Source organism: Pteropus medius, unplaced genomic scaffold (genome assembly GCF_902729225.1).
Source record: "Pteropus medius unplaced genomic scaffold, Ma_sr-lr_union100, whole genome shotgun sequence".
NCBI lineage: Eukaryota > Metazoa > Chordata > Mammalia > Chiroptera > Pteropodidae > Pteropus > Pteropus medius.
In genome coordinates, this window is record NW_024350923.1 from 3,740,520 (window position 1) to 3,753,255 (window position 12,736).

Consider the following 12,736-nt stretch of genomic DNA (forward strand, 5'->3'; position numbering starts at 1 on the left):
ATAACCAGCTCTCTACTGACGTCACAGGAGACAAGCCTGCCAACAGGACGCACCTGTTCTTTCTGTGGCCCGTGGGAAAGCCACTCTCAGGCTCTCTGAACCTCACTTTCTTTGATCGTTGAAATGAGAACTTTTTAAAAAAGCCTACCTAATTCAGAGGGTCGGTGTGAGGGTTACGCGTGTGACCGTGAGGCCACGTGGCAAGGGGTCATGAGCAGGGACTCTGGAGCCAGCCTGTCTGGATCCGAAGCCGGTGCAAACCTCACCAGCTGCGTGACCTTGCGTGGGTGACTACGCATCTCTGTGCCTGAAATTCCTTACCTGTGACTTGGCGACAGCGATGTTTCCTGCCCTGTAAGGCTCAGGGGTTAAATGAACTCCATAGAAAGCACTTAGAGCAAAGCCTGCCCTTTCGGTGAGTGCCCTCCCTGCCCCCCAAACGGTCTTCACATCCAAAGATCCTCCCATGGAATGTGCCAGCTGAGGGCTTGGCCCTTATGCTTGTGTCTTGATGAAGCAACAGGCCCTCCACCCAGCCCGGGCCTCCTGGTAACACGACGCAGCCTGTGCAGCACACAACCTGCCAAACCATCCAGGCATAGAAGAAGCTTCTTTCGACCTGGGCGCCTGGAGGATGGGGGTGAGGTGCAGGGGGAAGCGAGGTACTTACGGCTGCAGTTACGGCCGCTGGGGTCCAGGGTGTAGTGTGAGGCACAGCTGCAGCGGCGGCCCCCGGGGATGGCGAGGCACAGCTGCCCACACTGCCCGTTGCTGTGCACGCAGTCGTTGAGGCCATCCTGGCGGGAGGCGTGAAACACCAGGAGGTCCATCACGAAGTCCAGGTGGCCCTGGACGAGGGTACGGTTCCGGCCGCTGGTCTTGTCGGCCCGCTCGATGCTGTGGAGGTTCCAGTCTGTCCAGTAGATGTAGTCACTGTACTGCGTCAGGCCGAAGGGGTGCGGGAGGTCATCGGCGATCACGACCCGCCCTTGACCTGCGTGGAGACACACGGGCAGGGCATCAGCCACAGCCCCGGGCACCCTATCGGGAGAACTGGCTCACCCTGCAGCCTGGCAACCCGCGTCAGGGCCAAAAAGCTCTCTCGACCGCTTTGGAAAACGAGCAGGATCCACCGAAGCCAGATGTGCCGCAGGCCCGTGCCCGGGCAGCCCCACGCCCTCCCGCAGAGACACGCACACAGCATCACCGCAGCAGGGACGAGACGGCGAGAGCAGCCACGAGCTGGAAATGACCCTCACGATGGTCACTAGCAGAATGAATGAAAAGGCGGTGGGGTCTTCACGTGACAGAAATGACGCAGCGATAAAGATCGAGAGTGTGGGGGCGAATCTCACGGTCATTAGATTGAAAGAAGTAGGACACCGAAGAGCACCTGCTGTGCGAACACATCCATAGAAAGTTCTAGAACCGCAAAGCTAGTACACAGAGATAGAGGTCAGGGCAGCAGTCGCCCCACACGCCAGCAGCGGAGGACTCGTGAATCAAACCGGGGGTAACCTGGTCACCTGATAGCGCAGCTGCAAACCGAGCACAGTATGTGCACCTACTGTGCGCCAAGCCCTGGGCTGCGTTGAGGGTACAACGGTGAACAAGCCAGCTCAGAGCCGGGCAGGACAGGGCGCAATGGGAAGGGTGCCCATGGGGGCTGCACCACGGGAGAGGGAGAGAGCACGCGGAGGGCCTGGGCAACACACCGGCTCTGTCCCTCCACCCAGGTGCGGTTCCAAGTCTTCACCTGTCAAACTGTGTCACGTGAAGGCTCCTGCACGCATGTTCTATTTCATCATAAAAATGGTCCCAATGAAAACATGTTCACGATGTTAAGACCAGGCTCGTCGTACACGGGAGTACGAGAAAGCGGAACGGAAATTTCACGTGGCAGAATGTGAAATGACGTTTTAAAAATTATTTTTTAAAAGTAAAAAGAAATCTCTGTAACGATTAAGAATATTACTGTAAAACTCAATTAAAAATTTTGAAACTGGAAAGAAATACACCAGCGTGAATACTGGTTACCACTGAGCGGTGAAATTACTGATGATTATAATTTTTCTTCCTATTTTTCTCTATTTTCGGACATTCTCTAAATCGATTTCGTCATTAGGAAAACAACAGTTATTAAACAAAGATGTTTCCTTATGCCTCCGGCAAACACACAAACACAATGCATGCGTGCACATGCACACACACACGCGTGCACGCGCACGCACGCACACGCACGCACACCCGGGTTCCTGAACTGGGCACAGGCAGTTTCCCAGCAACTAAACACTCAGAGGGCACCTTCTGCGAGCCAGGTGCGGTGAGAAGAGCTTTTACCCGTAGTATCTCACTTAATTCGCATGGCAGCTGCTTTAGGAGGAAGGTACTGTCAGCATTAGGGAACCAAGGCGTAGGAAGGTTAAGTAACTCGGCTAAAGTCACACAGTTAATACGTGACAGGGCCAGGACTAGAGCAGGCAGCGAGGCCCCAGGTCCGTGCTCCACGCCTGGCTCTAACATCGGACGTCATTATCCATCCTGCACACGCCGGGCCTCACGTTAGCAAGTGCTCAGTAAACACCTGTCATTAAGTGGGAAACATGCTCCGGCAGAGTGACCGCCAGACCCAACACATGTGGCCACCCTCGATCTGCAAGGTCGTGTGAGCGCCCAGCGCTTTCGCTGGCTTCCGTCCAAGTGTGTCTTCACTCTGGGGTAATTAAGGAGCTTAATTATTTCGGGCAACCCCAGCTGCGCTGTGATGGCTTCTCGTCTGGCACCAGCGTCACTGCAGGGTGGCGGGCTCAAAGGCACATTCAAAACTGGCCAATGGCCTCGAAAACCAGGACAGTCAGTTGGGGGTGGAGAGTGCAGCCCAGGATACTGGGGTTCCAGCTCTCCTCACACAGGACCTGGGACAAGCCATTCAGCCCACTTTTGCCTCAGGGTCCTCATCTGTGAAATGGGCACAGCCAAGTCTACCACGAGCGGCAGCAGAAGCCATGAGGGAGAAAGCCAGATTCTCTCTTTGCACGTGGTGGCCCCGTCACCAGGCGCATCATGGAGAGTGCAGACAGACCCGTGCCCCTCCAGCAGTACAGAGCCCAGAGCTGGTGTTCCGGGTTCAAATCCTGCCCCTACTGCTGGGTGACTTGGAGCAAGGTGGGATTTTTTTCCCCCCAATCCCAGGGTGTCAGGTATGGCCTGTGAATGGTCCTAGAACGATGCCTAGTACATAGGAAGTGCTCAGGGTCACCCTGGGCTCTGAGTGGCGCTCTGTGACCTTAGGCAAGCCCTGTGACTTCTCTCGGCCTCAGTTTCCCCATCGGTGAAAACCTATGCCATGTAGCGTAGTGTCAAATCCGAGTCCTAGCTCAGGGTTTAGCTGGGACCCGGCTCTCAATAGATGGGCAGAAAATGGCGGTCGCCAGGACCTCTGTCGACTTGCCTACAGCAACGGCACAGAGCGGAAAGGGACCCCCCAGGAGAGGGAGAGGCTGGATGAGCACTCGCGGCCTGTCCACACCTCCTGTAGGGCCTGGGGACTCGCAGGCCAGAGAGCACAGCGCAGAGGGGGCTGAGGGGTGACCCTGTGCCCGGCCCTCACCCAGCATGTTGGATGACTCGATCATGTTGGTGTCCAGGTCAGTCCAGTAGAGACGCTGGTCGGCGTAGTCGATGGTGAGGTCATTGGCCCGGCCCACCTTGTCCACCAGCGTCATGCAGTTGGTCCCGTCCATGAAAGCCCGCACGATCCTCGGCTTGCCACCCCACTCGGTCCAGTAGATGTAGCTGGAAGACACGGGGAGAAGGGGAGGGTGCGCTCAGGTGTGTCCACTGTAACCGCAGGGCAGGGTGACACCTCCTAGGCTTGGCCCTCCGCATCTCAGAGGAATCCGCATCCACGACATCCCTCAGGAAGCAGGAAGAGGGTGAGACCCTTGAGCCCCCGCCACCCCGACATCTGTCCAGGGGCTTCACCCTGCAACCTCCTGTCACCTGAATCCCCACCACAGTTCCCCTGCAGGGTAAGTGTGATCACCCAGTTGACAGACAAACCCGACACACAGACGAGGTGACCGTGTAATGGAACATCCAGGCTGGGATGCTTTTGTCGGGGACAAACGCTAACTAAGCTGGACAGGTCTGCTGTGACAGAGGAACCAGGACGAACGTGGGCAAAGCGGGATGTCAGATCCCTCTTCAAGATCCTGAGGGCCGGGATTCAAACAGCTCCGCCGCACCCCGGCAGCCCCAGGAAAATCCCGTTCCGGAATTGTGCACGTCATAGCGGCCCTTTTGCTAAAACCTGGAGCTCTTTCTCTTTGTTTTGCCATCCAGAAATCTTTCCTGCCCTAACAGGGCATGAGACAGGTGGACTTTCGGGGTGCTCCAAAGACATTGCTGATGCTTTATGGGGTGAGCACTGTGTCAGCAGCTCAGAAAACTCCAGTGCAGAGAAAGACCTCACATCAGACCCCTCTGGCCTCGGTGCCAAAGCAGGGCCCAGGCCGCCAACAGACAAAAGCACAGCAATAAGCCTTGGCCATAGCATGCAGAGCCAGCTCTGAGATGGTGGAGTCTGTGGCACAGGGCGAGAGAAGGAGCCCAGAACAGGACTCTCGGCCCAGCCCAGCTCTAACTGGTTACGTGACCTTGGCTAAGTCACTCAGCTTCTCTGAGCCTGTCTCCACATTTGTAAAATCAGAGACAAAGATGCCCACCCGTTCAGGCCCCCTGGATGATGCAATGGGACAAACCACAGAAAAGAGCCCAACGCGGAGCACAATAAAGTGGCCACCATTCCTTCCTTCCTTCTGCTCTGAGCCTGTGTCCCCTCTGTGAAATGAACCAGATGACCTCCAAGGGTCAGTACTGCTGACGGTCAGTACTGCTCTAATCGCAGAGAGCCAGGTGAGCAGCCACCCACCTTGGCCTCAGGTCATTGCCGTGCCGGGTGATGTAGAGAGCTGGGAGGGGACACCCAAGCCAGACAAAAACGGCCCTTACCCTTTGGTGGGGTCCAGGGCCAGCGACCTCGGGTTGTCCAAGTCCCTCCACACGAGGACCTGCCGGAACTGCCCGTCCAGCCGGGCCACTTCGATCCTGTTGGTCCCAGTGTCTGCCCAGTAGAGGTTCTTGCCCATCCAGTCAACAGCCATGCCTTCCGGGTAGTCGAGGCCAAACTCGATCACGTGCTCCACCGAGCTCCCGTTCATGAAGGCGCGGCTGATGGTCTGGGAGCAGGTGGGGGAGACAGGCCGCTGGTTAGGAACTGATCACCTAACCGTGAAGGCAACCGATCACCTAACCGTGAGATGCTCGGCCACCTGGAGCAGCCACTGACCGCACCTGGGGCCAGATCACCACCATCCGAGAGGTTTTTTTCCCCCCTCTTTAATTCCCTCCACTTCTACCCCTGACCCATGGATGTTGCCGTCTCCCCTTAAGAACTGGATCTCTGAAGGCGGGGTGGGCGTTTCCTCCCACACGCTCGCGGTGTGCACGAGACTTTTTAAATGCAGCAAAACACAACCTTTTTAGAAAAAACAATTTGGCTACATTTACGTATATGTTTTATTTTAAAAAGTAAATAATTATACTTTATATGATTATTAAATAAAAATACATTATAGAAACATCATGATCCTTAAAAATAGTTGTATCCTTCCACCTGGTAATCTTCCTCCCGAAATTCGTCCAGGGGAACTAATAAAAACATAAAAGATGCAGAGAGCTGAGAAGGGGCACCCAAGCCAGACACGCCAGGCTTTCCGAATTTTTTTTTCTCTTTTTTTTCTTTTTCCTTTTATTAATGGCTGCATTTCACAGATAAACCCGTCCTTTACGAGGGCGAACGTACAAAAGAGGCTTTGCACACAGAGATGCTCCTTACTGCGGTACTGTTTAGAGTTGGAAACCCGAACGTTTAAGATAAGGAAATGCTTAAGCGTAATGGGAAACAGCTGTGCAGTGGGAATTTTTACACATTCAAAGAATTACGTTAAAGAATTTACAATGGGTTAAAAATGCCTGTTATAATGTTAAGTGCAAAGACCAGGATATGGAATTCTATGTAGCGCATGATTAAAATTGTGAAAAACACCATCACAGGAAAAAAACTCAAAGGAAATACAGTGAGATGTCAGCAATAATTGACTTGGGCTAGTGGGGTTAGGGTGACCTTTATTTCCTCCTTTATGTGTTTCTATTTTTTTCTTTCTACAGTGAACGCTTGTGACTTTTAAAATCAGAAAATCTTTACGAGACATGTAATGTAAATGGTAGAATAAAAGACAGATGATTAAACTATGTCGGTTATTCAATACTGTACTTTAGAAATCAAAGTCGGCAAACTCGTGCTGTAAAGGGGCAAACGGTAAATATTTTAGGCTTCACTGGGCACATGGATCTGTGACAACAATTCCACCCAGTGGCATAAAAGTAGGCTTAGACAATCCATAAGCATGTGAACATCGTTGTGTTCCAATAAAACTTTATTTACAAAAGGAGGAGGCCGGCCCATGGACCGATTTGCCAAACCCTGCCAAATCCTGTTGTATCCAGGATGTTTATATTTGCACCATAAATGAAGAAAGTGTTTGCAAAGCAGGAGGGCCCTGGGGAGGGAGAAGGTGGGGTGAATCTAAAGACAGTGCCACAAACGTTTCACGGACATACAATCACTCTTGAAAAGCCCATTTGCGTGTCTCGATCTGCTCGTTGTGCTCATTCACGCTAGTTTATTAAAATAGATTCTCTAATATTTTATTGGCTCGATTCGAGTGACAATAAATATAGTTCTTTAGGAAAAATGAGCCAGTCCCATCGCAGGCAAGGCGTGCGCGGGGACCCAGCAGACGTACCTTGAGGCTGACGTCCGTCCAGTAGATGTGACCACTGGACACATCAAAGTCCAGCGCGGAGGCCTCCTTGACGCCCGTGAGTGGGATGGCCACGTCGTTGCTGCTGGTCTCAAGGGAGATCCTGTGGATGGCGGCTCTGCTGGTGAACACGAGGAAGGCCTCGGGGACAATGCAGGTCTTCATGTCACTCAGCAGCTCCAGGCCGATGGGGCAGCCGCACTTGGTTGCGTGGGGCGTGAAGAAGCACAGGTGGCTGCAGCCCCCATTCCTGTCCGCACAGGGGTTGGTTCCTGGAAGTAAACGCACAGGCCTTAAACATCAGTACAGCCCAGCGGAGAGGGGGTGCAATGGATCCTCAGCCGCGTGTGGCTGATGTCCGCCAGACACAAACGGGGACGCGAGGTGGAGACGAAGGAGACCTGGGCCGTGGCCTGGAACAGAAGTGGCGGTGACAGCAGGTCCCCGCACGGCAACCTGGGAGGGAGGAGCAAGCCCATCCCTGCTTCTCAGTCAAGGAAACAGACACAGAGAGGTCACTAAAGGTGACACAGTCAGGACGTAGCTCACAAGGAACAAGAACCCATGAGATCTGGCCTCCTGGCCTCGGTCTGGCCCAGGCTGGACGCAATCACACCTCGAGACAGTGATGAACAAGTCACTCCTCCTGGGCCTGGAGTCTCAGTCAGCTGACAGGACTGGAGCCTGAGAATCCACCCAGACGGCCTCGAAAACAGATTCGCCTGGGACGGCCGGAGGCGCCTCCTTTTTTCATTTAAGCAGATGGTACTTAGCACACTCGTTTATTTTTGGCCAGCCTGTTAATCTCACTCATCGACGGGGTGCTGTGAACATTGGCTCTAATTTAATGTTAAGTATTTCAGCTAAAAAAAGTCCTTCCCCCATCTCTTGCGGTAAATCCTGAGATGCGAGGGAGGGAGATGAGCCTGGTTTCTCAACTTTAAATCACACCCCATGGATACATCTTTTTCCTGGTCTCTGGGGTTTTATTTGCTTTTTAAATAACCACTCACAGGTGGGCCCCGCGGTCCACAGTGGCTGATGGGCATGTTTTACAAGGTGGCTGGTGAACAAAACTCGTTGATGCCATCATCTTGGTATCAGGAATGCAGGCGGGGACTAAAGGCCTATCCAAGAGACAGAGAAGCAGTAGCTGCTCCCAAGTCAGCCCACACGGCCTCCTCCAGGCCTGTGTTCAGCTGCCTCTTCTGCCGGCAAACTGCTCCCCACCTGCTCCTTAAATGTCAAGTTCAAATGACCTCCCTCGTATTTCAAGCCAGGCGTGCCTCTAACATCTCAGCTATACCCATCTACTTGGTAGTAGAGCTAAGGAGTGTCTCACCCACCAGACTGTAAACTACTTGAAGGTAAGCACTGGGTCCTTGCTGGTCATTCATTCATTGATTCATTCATTCATCCAGCAAAGGTTTGCTGATACGCAGATGCTGTACTAGACTTGGGGCCCCTGGTGGAGAGTCCCTGTCCCCACATAGCCCGGAGTCCCCCACATCCCATCCCCCATTGCACCTGGATGCTACTCTCTCCAGAGCAGCTTGTCCACCTGCATTTACAAATCCTTTTTTGAAATTGTATTAAGCGAGCTTTCTGCAAAGCCTGGCAGTGAGATCGTGGCAGACCCATGCGTGAATCCTGAGCTTGGCCACCCATTAGCTAAGCGGCCTTGCCTCCTTCTCCCCAGCATCAATGGGGCAATACTGCAATTAGCGTGTAGGGTTGCTTTGGGCACTAAGGCACTTAGCCAGAGCCTGGCACACAGCAGGCATCAACAAATGTTGGCCACTATTATAACACTTACTACCAGCAGTGCTAGTGCATAACCACCGCCTCGTAACTACTCCCAGTCAATACACCACCTTCACACCTACCTGTCTTTAACTAGATGTTATCGCCATCTCCTGTCCCATCATCCCCAGAGTGGGGCACCCCAGCTGGACACTATGCCTCCAGCTTTGGCCCCAAACTGGGCTGCCCACGGACCAAAGGGCATCCACGAGCTTGTCGCTTCTTCCTTGCACCAGCTGGCATGGCCAACCCGCGGCTGGAGGCTGACAGGACTCACCGACAACCTTGGCCACGTTCACGGCCTTGAGCCCCATCAGGTCCGGCAGCTGGTCGATGATGACATCCCGGCTGGCCTTGACCTTGTGCACACGCTCGATGCTGCGCCGCTGCCAGTCGGTCCAGTAGATGAAGTCCCCCAGCAGTGTGAACCCGAAAATGTGCGGGAGCTTGTCCTCCAGCAGTGTCCGCCTCTTTGTCCCGTCGACATTGATCACCTGGAGGGACGGGAGACACGGGTCTGAAGCAGCCTCGCGCCTGAGCCGCCTGCAACAGCGGGGGCTCACCCCCAGAAAGGAGCCTCGGCTTCGTCCGCACCCCGCCGGGCCATCGTACAAAGCCGCGGCCATGGCTCCCCGGGGAGCGGGGGCTGGCGCAGGGTCTCTCCCCATGGCCTCCCCTGCCCCGGTGTGTGTGCCGCACTGAGGCTCGGCGCGGTGGAGACAGGCGGGGCAAACGGGCATTCTCTCCCTTATCACTGCTGACCCGCGGGCGGTGGCCGCCTGGCACCAAGGTGTGGGTCTCAGACCAGGGGCGGTCCTGCTGGAAGGAGCCCGGGCATTGCTGACCAGCAAAACCTGCCCGGCGCAGCACAGGGAGACCCAGGGCCGCCCCCGAGACACGGGGTCAGGTCTCCAAGGGCTGGACAGCTGGCGCCACGGGCCCTGGGCAAGGTCTCCCACTGGGACGTGGGCTGGTCTCTAGCTCAGCCAGGACCAGGTGGGCGCTGAGGTGCTTCTAGTCCTGAGTCTGAGCCGGTGGCTCTAGGGTGCTTTCCACTGCAGACACACTAGCGGCCGTTTACTCTGAGACGTGCGAGCTAAAACCGCTTTCTTGAAGAGTCAGTGCTGATTAAAAGCATCGACCACAAAAGCCACAGAGGAGAAAAACGCTGTTGAATATAAAAACGCCTTAACCAACCGAAACACACAAACAAGAAAAGACGTGATTCTGATGACAGAGGATTCGGTAGACATTTATGTTAAAAGGAAGACGATAAAAACACAACATCCGAACCCTTGGCTTTCAGGCCCGGATGAAAGAGGCAGGACGGAATCGAAAGCGAGTTTCAGCAGGCCCCCTGCAGCCAGATTATATTTCCAGCTCATCAGAAACACTAGAACCCTCTGTCTTACAGGCAACACGGGCACAGGACAGATCGAGAGCATGTGGAGCAGAAAAGATTTTGGTTGTGTCACCAGACGGCATAGGACAAAACTGCTGGGACAAGCGGGGAGAGGCGGGTGGCCGGGGGCCCCACCTCAGCTCCGCCCCAGGGGCACCTCCCTGCAACCCCAGTGGGTCTCAGTTTCTCCACCTGTACCTGAGGGGGGCAGCGAACGTCAACCGGGGAACTTAACGAAAGAACTAACAATGGCTGGGCCCCACGCTGGGGCCACCAAGTCAGCGCTGGAAGGCCAGGGCCCAGCTGCGGATCCTGAGCGCAGCTCCCGACAGCTGGCTCTGATGAGCAGCTCAGGTGCGAACACTGGGCTGGACCATCTAACCCTTGCCCCACTGCCGGGGAGCTGCTGGCCTCACAGGGATGGCGGACCTCAGATTATATGGGTTTCGTGTGGGACTCTGGGCACCACGCCTGGGCCCCCCGGGCAGCAGTCGTGGACCCTCAAACAGCACGGCGGTCAGAAGCGCCAACCCACTCCCAACGAGTCAAAAACCTGCATATAACTTCAACTCCCCCAAAACTTTACTAATAGCCTACTGTTGACCGGAAGCCTTCCCAATCATATAAACAGTGCATTAACACATATGCCGTATGTCCTATGTATTATGTATTGTATTCTCACAATAAAGGAAGCTAGAAGAAAAAAAACGTTATTAAGAAAAATACAGGAGAAAATTCAGTCGTTGAAAGCGCCCGCAAGCAGGTGGACCCACGCAGCTCGAATGCGTGTTGCTCCAGGGTCGACTGTACACGGAAGCTGATGGGTTAACGCGCCAAGACGTTGGTCTAGGTGCTGGTCCCCATTTGGCCCCACAACGGGGAGACACATGAAGGTGGTGAACACCGAGCCCCTGGGAGAACCCTTGGCACAAGCCTCGCCCCGAAGGGGTCTCGCCCTGGGACCCCAGGAGAGGAAGTGGGGGTGGGGGGAGAAGAGGGGGCCCTGTGTGTCGCAGGAACACAGCCCGTGAAGACGCAGGGCTCGAACCTTCGGTCCTCAGCTGGGGCGTGGGAGCTGGGATGCAGTGCATCGACCCCACGGAGAAAACAATCCACGTTCAGGAAAAACGATCCAGGATTTAATATTTCAAATGTCAACACCATCTCTTTGAGAGCCATTCTTCTTCCTTCTCTATTTCCATATTTTTCTAATTTCCTTTAATAATTAAATTTCAGACATAAATAAGTACATGCTCTAGGGAACTTAGGGGCGGGAGTACATTTTTTCCTGGCTTAAGAAGGATGAAAATGAGCCCGCAGAGGGACCTCCCCTGTCCCCACCTCTGCCTCCACTCCCCGGCTGCCCAGAATGAGGTGGGAGGCAGCAAGGAGTTGCTTGCTCCCTGGGGGCTGGGCCAGCTGTACCTACCACAATAGCAGGGGCCCGGCTCTGGGGAGCGGGGTCTCCCTGTGACTTGGAAGCCGCTCCCCACCCTCATGGCGGTCCACAGGGATTACAGAACCCGTGGAGCACTGCACAGGCTCTCCAACTTGGGAGGACATCAAGACCCTAACAGTGAAGATCCCAGAGCGGTCTTCTGATAGTGGCTCTTAGCAGACCTTGACCAAATCCAACAGGTCTATAAGAGGAACCTACTGGCCTGGGCCCCTCCCATGTCCTGGAGCGGACACCTGCGGCCTGTCCACAGGGAGCACGTGTTCCGACATCTCTGGGCCCAGCTCAGGGTCCCTACCTTTCCTGGGGTCCTTACTGAGGTGAGGAGACAAGATGTAGAGAAGGTCCCATCTGACTCCTGGGAGGGTAATGCATCCGAACAGAACTCAGAACGGAACGGAACGGAATCTGGGACACCCAAGAACGTTGGCAGCAGGAGAGAGCGTGGGAGGCGGATTTTCCAGGATAGGGGTCGGCAAACTATTCCTGAAAAGGACTGTAAATATCTTCAGCTTTGTGGCCATATGGTCCTTGTCGGTCGAGAAAGCAGCCCCGGAGAGCATGTAAAAGAACAAGCATGGCTGCGTTCCCATAAAACTTTATTTGTGCCAAAACAAAAATAAACTTTATTTGTGGACACTGAAATCTGAATTTCAGATCGTTTTCGCAAGTCATGAAAAAAGAATAGTATTCTTTTGCTTTTTAGAAATCATTTAAAAGTACAACCACCACTCTGAGTTTGAGAGTGGTCCAAACGCAGGCGCTCTGGCCTGCGGGCCACTTCTCGACTCCCACCCCAGAAGTTCCCCTGCCTTTGTTTTCAAGAAAGGGAAGTGGACGTCTCTGAGAAGTTATGTCACACGGTCGAGTCAGACGCCAAAGGCCCGAGTGCCAACCTCACTCTCTATCTTTTAGGCTCTGCTCCCCAGTCCTCAGCTGACTGTATCCCCTGAACCCCAGTCTGAGGTGGGGGGTGGTGAGTGGCAGAGAGGTGGGGCGAGCCCAGACGACAACACCTGTCCCCTGGCCAGTCCAGCACGTAACTTGCAGATCAACAGCTGTGCAGTGGGAAGGAAGGGTGGGGACACCCCAAAGAAGCTCATCCTTAGCTGTGCTCCGAAGAGCTGTGCTACTCGGCACCCCACAGAACGCCCGACCCCAGAAAGTCACCTGAGTGCAGTTTCTTTA

The 12,736-nt window shown here is 54.4% G+C and overlaps 1 protein-coding gene across 1 annotated transcript in view; it reads right to left on the minus strand.

The window, feature by feature from the left end:
- The window catches only part of LRP5 (LDL receptor related protein 5), a 97,864-nt gene that overhangs the window by 23,509 nt on the left and 61,619 nt on the right, over positions 1–12,736 (minus strand). The window contains 5 exon segments of the mRNA XM_039840636.1: positions 671–994; positions 3,611–3,795; positions 5,014–5,240; positions 6,870–7,159; positions 8,968–9,184. Coding sequence (XP_039696570.1) covers positions 671–994; positions 3,611–3,795; positions 5,014–5,240; positions 6,870–7,159; positions 8,968–9,184 — 1,243 coding nt within the window.